Source organism: Oncorhynchus mykiss, chromosome Y (assembly GCF_013265735.2).
Source record: "Oncorhynchus mykiss isolate Arlee chromosome Y, USDA_OmykA_1.1, whole genome shotgun sequence".
Classification (NCBI taxonomy): Eukaryota; Metazoa; Chordata; class Actinopteri; order Salmoniformes; family Salmonidae; genus Oncorhynchus; species Oncorhynchus mykiss.
Window position 1 is genome coordinate 34,216,192 of NC_048593.1, and position 11,077 is coordinate 34,227,268.

An 11,077-nucleotide genomic window follows, 5' to 3' on the forward strand; every position below is an offset into this window, starting at 1 on the left:
TAAAGCTGTATGTTGTCATACCAACAAATGAGAAGAAAAAAAAAAAAAAGAAAAAAAAAAAAACTGTCAGAATCTAGAGGTTATTACCTCAAAAGTTTTAGGGCCATTTTTGGATAAGACAAGTCTACCATGGTGTACTCTCATAAAACCCCAGAGAACGATGAAGAGGCAAAATACTTGCAGTAGCAGTGGGATTGATGGGCTGTAGGAATATTATATGGTGGGCGGGTTAAGCATGTATAGTTCAATAGTCTATTTGGGGGTCTGAAATACAGTAAGCTCTCTTGCCACTCTACATCTCCCTGTCTTGGTGTTGTCATCTTCTGCAGTCTCTGCAATATAGGAATTGAGAGACTTATATTTGGCTCAACTACCCTCACACTGATGGGAAACCAATGTAGGCTAGGCTACCCCTGTCAATGACCACTGTAATACAGACAGACAGTTGAAAATAGGTTGAAGTACATATAAAAACTGGTATGTGCAATGAATCTTCCCAAATCAAGCAAGTGAATGGCCGGTATTCAATTAGATCAGCCAAGTTTAAATGTGATTCAGGCATCCTCCTTCCTACCTGTAGCTGGTCTACACTATAATGACCATTTTACCCATCCCCAAAATGGAATTGTACAAGCAATCATTTAATCAATAAGTTCACTGGCAACTCATTCAAATTGTTATCTGAGACCTTAAGCGGTACAACAGATATACAGTGTACAAAACATTAGAACCACCTTGACAGATTGACCAGGTGAACCTAGGTGAGAGCTAACATCCCTTATTGATGTCACTTGTTCAATCCACTTCAATCAGTGTAGATAAACGTGAGGAGACAGGTTAAGGATTTTTAAGCCTTGAGACAATTGAGACATGGATTGTGTGTGTGCCACTCAGAGGGGGAAAAGGCAAGACAAAATATTGAAGTGCCTTTGAATGGGGTATGGTAGTAGGTGTCAAGCACACTGGTTTGTATGTGTCAAGAATTGCAAGAACTGCAACTCTGCTGGGTTTTTCAGGCTCAACAGTTTCCCCTGTGTATCAAGAATGGTCCACCACCCAAAAGACATCCAGCCAACTTGACACAACTGTGGAAAGCGTTGAAGTCCACATGGGTCAGAATCCCTGAGGACAGCTTTCAACACCTTGTAGAGTCCATACCCCCAGCTCAGTTGGTAGAGTACAGTGCTTGCAATGCCAAGCTAGTATATTCGATTCCCGGTAACACGTCAAATGCATATGCATTGAATAAAAGTAAATGGCATATCATGTATATATTATTAAAGCAATATGGCACATCGGGGGTATATGGCCAATATCCCAGGTTCAGGGCTGTTCTTATGCACGACGCTATGTGGCGTGCCAAGATACAGCCATTAGCCGTGGTATATTGGCCATATACCACAAACCCCAGAGGTGCCTTATTGCTATTATAAACTAGTTCCAGAAGTAATTAGAGCAGTAAAAATAATTTGTCATACCCTTGGTATATAGTCTGATATGACACGGCTTTCAGCCAATCAGCATTCAGGGCTCGAACCAGTTTATAATATAACTATAATTGAGGATGTTCAAAGGGGGTCGGGTGCAACTCAATATTAGGAGAGCGTTCCTAATGTTTTGTCCACTCAGTGTATATCCAGAGGGGATATATCCTGCAGGCTACATAGGTACCAATCATTAATTTTGTAAATAGTAACGCCATGCTAAATTTGTGGGCCAAATCCCCTTGCGCTGCTGTTTCTCCCATGGGGGTCCAATAGAAGGTCCCTGTCCCAATCATCCTCTTGGTTCATGTAGACGTGCTCCGAGTCCGAAGTCATCATGTAGGAACCATATTGCACCTACATTTCAATTGCTGTCATTTCGATGTCTCCTTTGGGAGATGCTTATTCCCTCGACGTACTCAATTTAATTTGCACTTTTCAATTAAACATACACGCACTGAGCAGTCAACTCTTAAGCCCGCAAAATTGTAGGGACACTGGTGCACCCGCCGCACGAAGTAGACTGCACTCAAACCCCTGGTCAAAGCAGACACATGTAACAGCATCTCGTTACATATGACTGGCTTGACCTGGGGCTATAAGTGACACTAAAAAGACTAGGCAGAACTAGTGGATATGCATGTATGCCTCTTGCAGATGCATCGATCTAGACTGCAAGAGTTCTCATCTACAAATCAATAAGGGTCACAAACAGACATGTGTAAGATATTCATTCCAATCAAGTCCTTGATATGTAGCCAGCCATTTGTGACAGGTCTCGGTGGGCACTGCCATTAACCAGAGGTCGCAGGTTCAGGATATGTGAGAAATGATCAAAATCAATGTGAAAGGCTTTATTCCACATTCACATAATGCAGAGCATTGTGTCATACTTCTTAGTTCAGTAAACATGTCCCTTCATGCCCATTAAAAAGTAGCCTCTTCAAAACAAATGAGTTGTTTCAATGTCATTTATTGAGACTTACAAAGAACAACGTGTCTTCATTGAAATGAATTTGACAGCTACAAATTAAAACAAATTCTCAATTAAGCATCAGGTGATTCATTTCTATTTCTTTCAATAAATGGTTCTGCAATCAGCAACCTGTCTTTCATTTTCTGTAATGGACAAATAACAGTAATCTACAGATGTACAGTATTTTCCCTGATTTCTCATAAAGCTTGATCTTACATATAGTTTTCAGTCCTAATCCACATGCGTTCAAACAAGTCTCTGTAAAAATGTCAGGAATTCCAATGGATGAAAGATTGGGAAACTGGAAGAAAAACTGTTTAGTAGTGATATGATTAGTGCCAATTCGAAACTATAACGTGACAGATAGGTAAGGGGACTTTGATTGAAACCGTGCACGGTGTATCGTAGGCCGATATAGTCCAGCTCTCATTCATTGAGGGAGACCACTGAAGTCCTCAATAAACAAAGCAATACAAACTTAACAAAAACAATATGGTGGAATTTTTGTGTTTGGCTGCATTTACACGGGCAGCCCAATTCTGATCTTCTGCCCAAGTATTGGCAAAAGATCCAAATTGGGCTGCCTGTGTAAAAACAGCCTAACATATCTTACATCAACCACATGATTACATTAAGGTTCCCAATCAATGTTTGAAAATTGTAATCAGACAATTTAACAGGTTGATTAGGATATGTACAATTTACTTAAAACTAGACAGGGAACGTAGAATACTGAATGTTGTCCTCTTGACATCCATGTCTTCTAAGCTAACGCAGCTGTGGAATGTTCTCGAGGGGACGGTGTTGTAGGCCTGTAGATATACTGGTTATGGGATCAGAGTGAGAGGGTTTGGGCGTTGTGCTGCAGATTGAAGGGGGGGAGGGGGGTAGGTAGGTGAATTTGAGCGGGGCAGTGGTGCATTGGTTACTCACCCAGCATGCGTGGGACAGAGGTCGATAGCCCTACCTCCCTCCCTCCGTTCATCTGGCCTTTTGCGTACCACTGCGTCCTTAGCCGTTCAAAGCACAGCTGGAACGCCTCAGTTTTGAGCGTGAATGCACATCTTGTCTCACTGGAAATACCTCAGAAAAATATGCCACAACACAAGCATACGCAACAACTCCAGCATTCCCCAATCTGACCACCCGTAATTACAATAACTTAAGTTTCTTAAATCTGTTTTGAGTACAGGTTTAAAACCCATTTCTGTGATTAATTGAAGATTCATTTAATGACAATATACAGTGTGATTCATTTCAATTTGGCAAAATTATTCCTTTAAAAACATCAATAGAATTAAAGAAAATAAGAAAAATCCATGACTACTGTTGATGGGGGTCGTCTAATTTCGGAAAGGAAGATGGCCTCAGATAGAGCCATGACTGGACTATTTTACAGGCACATCTAGCGTCAACCCAGATCAGTTGGGTCTGCAAAAGGCTCAATAGTGTATGTGCCTTGTGGGGATTACCCTTATCAACCATACTAGTAGCAGTACTACAACTACAATGAGGGGAGTGTGGCCTCACTAACCCATTGGACAAGCCCTGACATTCAGGCCCTAGGTTCTTGTAAACTAGTTGTCTTGTGATAGTTTGTTGGGCTTCCAGCATCACAGACCTTAAATAAATAATAAAATGGGGTGCCTCGTTGTGAAGGAGGAGTGGGGTCAATGAGGGAAGTGTATGGTCGAAGTGCAGGCGTGGTCGGGGGCAGAGGGCTTTACCTTTGTGGGGACTGCGTCCACGGCATTGCGCGACTAATTTTCTTCCCCCGTCACACACAACATGGCGTCCAGGGACCCAGGAGCCATTTTAGCTGTAATAATTAGCGAGAAGGGAAAACGTAGCTGGAAGAGCAATAACAGTAACAATGTCATGCACTACAGTTTTAAAACATCACAGAAAGCCATATCAACGAATATACGTGCAATAAGCAGGTGCATGTTGTCATGGTAACCAGAAAGAATGAGATAACGATTACATTTTTTCCTATCAGAAATTAAAACCAATCCATAACCAACTGTAGTCTACAGCTCACTTCTACATCCAAATACTGTGACGCAGCAAGGCAACAAACATTTGTCATTCTAATGATATGATTGCCTTCAACTGTTCTTCTGACACCCACGGCGACAAACTAACAAACATTGCCATGAGGTTTGTCGCATGTTCTGAGGTAGGTGTAATGAAGAGCTAGGCTGAGACCAAGTGGTAGAGCCCAATTGAGAACTGTTTGAAATGATCTTGTCATAGTTCACAGGAATGGGATAATCTTTGTTTAAGGTGTTTCCCTTCAGACGTGAAAGGTTGAAATAATTAGTAAATCCTTTGGGAAAAAAAACATGGAAACGATTTAATATCATGTTTAATCGCATGTCTAATAATTAACCCGATAGGGAAAACATTTCCTAGTTTAAATTATAAAAAAATACAGCCGCATGTTGTTTTATTCTCAAACCAAATCACTCCTACTTTTATTACTTAAGCTTGAGGCTTAAGGTTTCAATAGGTTACATACTGAATAATAGAAACCAATGAGTTTCCATCAAACCTGGACAGCCTAATGGCTCCATTTAAGACAATTCATTAATCTGATGGTCCAATTGAAGTAAATACTCTCACAGAATATTATGATCAGGATCGCACAGGAAGTTCACTTAAACCAAAAGAAAACAAAGAAAAAGAACATGTTTGTCCTGTACAAGGTCAAACCACACAAAGTACTGTGTGTGAAAAGCCCACTAGTTTTTGTCCTTTGGAGAAAAGGTGAGGCCCAAAATGGCAGTCGATTACCCTCAGATCCTGAAAGGCATGCTTAAAGGAAGCCCTCTGCATGCACTTGCCACCAGCAGGGCTTTCCACATTTCCATTTTCCATTTAAACCAAACAGAGGTGAAACCAGTTAAGTCACTAGGCTAGTATTCATGGTATAACAATAGAAAGCATTCATGCATCACTGTCTGCAAATAAAAAAACGAGTCCCCCAGAAAATGCGAGTTTAAAGCTAGCCTGTCTAATCTTAAAGTGGTTCGCTTGGTTGGATTTCTATCTGATACATTTGATCAGTTCCAACGGGAGGTCATGTGAGACGTGGGGAAGGACTACATTCCCAGAGGCCAGAGAAAAGGGAGTTTTGCATTTCACTCCAGCAGATGTGTACTGTTGTTGCAGCAAAGCGCCTGGGTCTCGCTCCCAAAGCCCCAGACATTATGGAGAGAAAGTTTGATGACTGAGGTGTGAATGTGTATTCCTGTGATTGTTATAAAAAGTGAAGGCATCATGCTTAAATTGATCCCCTAGAATGTTCACAAGTGTCCACACATACAGTCACACTGGTCCTCATGTCCAAATTAGCCTATATGTAAAGATACTTTGCCCCTTGCTTTCCATTTTTTTCTTCTTTTTTTTTCTAAACACAAGCTCTAAAACCTTTAACCATTTTATTAACCAAAGATCTACATACGCTGGAACATATTGGAACAGTGACTTTTCATATCAAGGTCTTCGATGAAGGCAATATAAATTTAAAAAACTAAATCTGGCCAATGGAAAAATTAAGCTCTAAACTATATACACTACATGGCCAAAAGTATGTGGACACCTGCTCGTCAAACATCTTATTCCAAAATCATGGGTATTAATATGGAGTTGGTCCCCCCTTTGCTGCTATAGCAGCCTCCACTCTTCTGGGAAGGATTTCCAGTAGATGTTGCTTCTATTCAGCCACAAGACATTAGTGAGGTCGGGCACTGATGTTGGGCGATTAGGCCAACATCCCAAAGGGATGAGTTAAGGTCAGGGCTCTGGGCAGGCCAAGTTCTTCCACATCGATCTTGACAGACCATTAATGTATGGAACTCTGTGCACAGGGAGCTTTGTCATGCTGAAACAAGAAAAGGCCTTCCCCAAACTTTTGCCACAAAGTTGGAAGCACAGAATAATCTAGAATGTCATTGTATGCTGTAGCTTTAAGATGTCACTGGAAATAAGGGACCTAGCCGGAACCATGAAAAACAGCCCCAGACTATTATTCCTCCTCCACCATTTGAGCAGGTAGTGTTCTCCTGGCATCCGCCAAACCCAGATTTGTCCGTCGGACTGCCAGATGGTGAAGCATGATTCATCACTCCAGACGTGTTTCCACTGCTCCAGAGTCCAATGGCGGTGAGCATTACACCACTCAAGCCAACGCTTGGAATTGTGCATGGTGATCTTATGCTTGCGTGCGGCTGTTCGGCCATGGAAACCCATTTCATGAAGCTCCTGAAGAAACAGTTATTGTGCTGACGTTGCTTCCTGAGGCAGTTTGGAACTCGGTAGTGGGTGTAGCAACCGAGGACAGATGATTTTTACGCGCTTCAGCACTCGGCGGTCCTATTCTGTGAGCTTGGGTTGACTACCACTTCGCGACTGAGCCATTGTGTGAGCTATTTTATACACCTGTCCACAACGAGTGTGGCTAAAATAGCTGACTCCACTAATTTGAAGGGCTGTCCATATACTTTTGGACATGTAGTGTATGTGAACTAATGGCTAATTTGGATGAGCTAAAGTCACCTTGAGGACAGAGGCAAGGCTCTGATTTAAAAAATGCATGGATCGATTTGGGTGCTTCCTTCATCGCTCAAAAATATACACATTTATTTTACACAATATATTTCAACTAGGCTTTTAACAAGGCACTCCTCTGGTATGGATTAATATTCTCGCATATTTGACAGATTATGGGACGGGGATGTGTAAGGAAGAGCAGTCATTACAGAGCCCCCAGTACACATCACAACCATACACTTCCTTAAAACCATAACGACTTCACAATATAGATTACTGCATTATGGGGCAGCGTTACTATCAAAGCAAAACCAGGCATACTATAAAGTGAAAAATAAACTAGTCAGAATTGTGTTTAGAAAAGAGAAGATGCAAAACAGGGGAATTATAAATGGGCAAACTTGCAGTGATGCACATTTGGACCACACAACTACATCACTCAAAACCCACACATTCACACACACACACACACATTCACACTGCAATGTAAAGGGTTATCGGTGCTCTGGCATGTGGGAGTAGTCAGGGCGGCGGAGGAGGGGCTCCTTGTGTGATGGAGGCGGATCATACGCTCTAGCTGGGGCGTAGGTAGCAGGCGCTTCCAGGTTGTGGGCCTCCGTCGGGGGTGGGGCCTGCATGGGCATCTGGTAGTTGGGCATTGTGGGGGGCATCTGGGTCGGGGCTGGAGGAGGGTAGCCATATTGGTACTGCTGGTACTGTTGTTGGTACTGCTGGTACTGTTGGTACTGCTGGACCTGCTGATAGTACTCTGCATAGCATCTGAAGTTAAGAAAAGAGAAAGCCTGTTGAACACGTTTGATCTGCTTCAAAATAACTAAAACTGCCCCAAACGTGCATCATGTACCTGGCAATGGGGTCTCTATCAGCAGCAGGGTCCTCTGGTCGGCCGGGTGGCGTTGGGAGGAGGGCGCGGCGTTTGGGGCGTGGCTGGGGGAAGGGCTGGGGCACAGGGTCAGGCAGCAGTGGAGTGGAGCGGCGTACTGGGCTGCGGTCCCTGTCCCCTGACTTCGTCCCCATCTGCTGCTCCGCTAGAACCTGCTGGCCCTGCTGGAAGAAGCGGGCCCGTGCTGCCTCAAAGATGGCCTGGGCAGTGGGTTCTGCACCCCCCATGGAGCCATAGGCTGAGCTGGCGTTGTAGAGGGCCGAGGCTCCACCATAGGCCGGGTTGACAGCAGCCTGGGCTGATGGTGCCTCTCCAGCTGTGGGGTCGTACTGGTTACTGTAGCCTTCTGCGTCCGATGTGGCTGAATTCTGATAGCTGGCGGCCTGGTTGGCTATAGAGTCGTATACCTGATCCGCTACAGAGCCGTACACCTGGCTGGCGAGGGCACCGTAGACCGCAGGGCTCACTGGAGTACCATCTGTGGCGCTGGCTGCCGTCATGCCCTTTAGCGCAGCGTATGTGGGATCAAAGCTCGTTGTGTTGTAGACAGAGTTGTGCAAGCTCTGCTGCACCTGAAGAGGCAGACCTGCAGCTGCAGCAACGGCAGCAGCCAGTACAGCAGCCTGACTCTGGTGGTGCTCCATATGAGGGTTGATGGAGGGGCTTTCAGTGGCATAGTGACTCATGATGGGGGCCTTTGCTGTAGTCGTGGTGGGATTACTGGGCTGCACATTGGAGAGCTCCACAGAGAGCGGTCGGCCTTTGAAGGTGGTCCCATGGAGAGCCTCAATAGCCTGCACTGCATCCTCCTTCCGCTCCATGTGTACAAAGGCATACCCCGCAGAGGAGGAGAGCCTCGCTGTAACCAAGCACAGGATGATAAGACAGTCAGCTAATGAAAGTAACCACTAACCATGTTTACCATCCATTCTGATGAGTAAAGTACAGGTTTGATAAAAACTCACCATAGGCCTGATGGAAACGAAAATTGTCTTAACTTTCCTAAATGTTGACAAAACACGTTCGACAGGATTGTATAAAAACAATTTTATGGTGAAATATAATGCGATAAACTGTGGTGGATATGCTTTTTTTTGCATAGTTGTTGCTAGAATAACCATCATATGGAAGTAAATTTGCACTCATGCTATGTTGCGCGGTCCTCCTACTACGAGGTGAAAAAAATGCAGTTTATTAACAGATAAAATAAGTTATGATGAACCTGATGAGCTTGATGCTATTTCCAATACATTTAAACGGTCTTAATTTGGATGCTGGTGACAAAGTTATCAGTGATTGGCTGTCGATTACATTTAATTGACCAATAAAAATGATCTTCCTCTTAGCCATAATCTCATGTACCCTGTGTGTTGTATCTGCGAGCTATAGGCTAGAGTGCACGTTCCAAGACCACCATGGACAAATGTACTGTTTATCCCAAGACTTTGTGACAAAACCATTGACAAGAGTTAAGATACAGAACAGAGTGCATGACGTCATTACACACAGTTTTGTATCCTCAACAGAACAATTTGGTGAAAATACCCCTATCAGTATAATTTGAATACCAGTATTTGCTTAAAAATCTTTTGACAAATGGATGGGAGGGTAGAGACTCACCTTTGACCTTATCACACTCCAGAACTTTCCCAAAGGTCTGAAAGAGCTCTTGCAGGTCTTCAGCAGAACACATGGCACTGAGATTCCCCACAAAGACCTTGGTGGAATGCATGGGCCTTCCGCGGGACTCTTCAACCACCAGGTTGCGGCCACGGAACTCCCGTCCATTCAGTTCCCTTATGGCTAGATCAGCAGCACCATCTCCCTGGAGATGGATGAAGGCAAACTGCCGGAGTACACTGCAGGTGACCACCTGTCCGTATGGCCCAAAGAGCTGTGTCAGGTCCTCCTGAGAGGTGTCCAAAGCCAGGTTCCCCACAAAGAGCTTTATAGCTTCGTTCTTATCCGTTGACTCCATGGTTGGGTACACCTGGGGAAGGAGCAGGGTGTCAGTGACCTAGCTAGCTAATTTAAGTTTACATTTTGGCTGATGACATAACTGTTATTAAGGGGCGTCTTAAGAAAAACCGCATGCAACCACTATAGGCAAATCATGAATATAGTAGTTTAATAAAACGTGACAAGTAACTAACAATAGTTTAACGCATAAAGCTAAAACTAGTCCATAGTCAACATTAGAAAACCTAGCTAGCAAGCTAACGTTAGTTTCCCCCTCCCTTCTCGAGTTGAGGTGGCATCAATTCGGTGATGCTTGGCAACACCCGATCGGGAAACACGAGATGCTCATATCGTTACATGAAATTGCTGTACTATACACATATTAGTTGGTCGAGGTGTGATCAGATTTATCCTGGCTCGCTAGCTGGCTAGCTAAATGATCAATTCGGCGCGGATTAGAGTTAGCTTACTGGCTAGCTAAACTAGCCATTTTGCGGTGTTGAAAAATAATGTTCAGAAGCAGTTTAACTAATTACATCTATTTGCAACTATTCAGAGCATTATGCACATTTTTATATCACATTGTACATTCATAAAAGTTGCCAAGCTAAACAAATATTACTCAAGTTTACACATACAAAAAATAAGCACACTGTGCATCCATCTTACCTAACGTGGTGCAATATTTCCAATGACCACCTCCGGTTCCGATCTTTGAGAGAGTGACGTATGATATTTTCAACAAATCACTAGAGCAGAAGTCTGGTTACATGTAAACGTTCATGGCAGGCGTATTACACAATGTCAGCTACAATCTTTTTCTACGATGTAAATGACCATGTTGTTTGAGAGAAGTGAGTTTTGCTTATCACTCCAGCAGACGTGTAATGTTGTTGCAGCAAAGCGCTTGGGTCTCGCTCCCAAAGCCCCAGACATTATGAGTGTTACAACCATAGTGATCCTTGTGTTCGAATTCCTAATGTTATGCTTTCAACCATTCCTTCTTGTTGTTGCATTTGCCTGGTAAATGATGTCAATCCTTTTCTCTAAAGTATCAAATTAAACAGACATTTACATTTCAATAAATAGGCTGTGTATGTCTGTAAAATATGTTAATAATTGCAACCTAATTTGGTTGCAATTGGTGGTGACCACTCGGAAGTTTAAAAATAATTGAGGCAGATGAATTGTCTAGCCCTC

The 11,077-nt window shown here is 43.4% G+C and overlaps 1 protein-coding gene across 2 annotated transcripts; it reads right to left on the reverse strand.

The window, feature by feature from the left end:
* Positions 1–2,441: 2,441 nt before the first annotated feature.
* Positions 2,442–10,690, reverse strand: LOC110510130 (RNA-binding protein 4). 2 transcript variants are annotated; one of them, XM_021591476.2, is made up of 4 exons: positions 10,547–10,690; positions 9,539–9,908; positions 7,880–8,777; positions 2,442–7,794 (listed from the first exon to the last, which is right to left on the reverse strand). In XM_021591476.2, the coding sequence occupies exons 2-4, from the start codon at positions 9,894–9,896 to the stop codon at positions 7,509–7,511; spliced, it is 1,542 nt and encodes a 513-aa protein (XP_021447151.1). In that variant the 5' UTR covers positions 9,897–9,908; positions 10,547–10,690; the 3' UTR covers positions 2,442–7,508. The 2 variants fall into 2 exon arrangements, with proteins under 2 accessions (XP_021447151.1, XP_036823352.1); XM_036967457.1 differs by lacking the exon at positions 10,547–10,690 and adding an exon at positions 10,516–10,540.
* Positions 10,691–11,077: the final 387 nt, after the last annotated feature.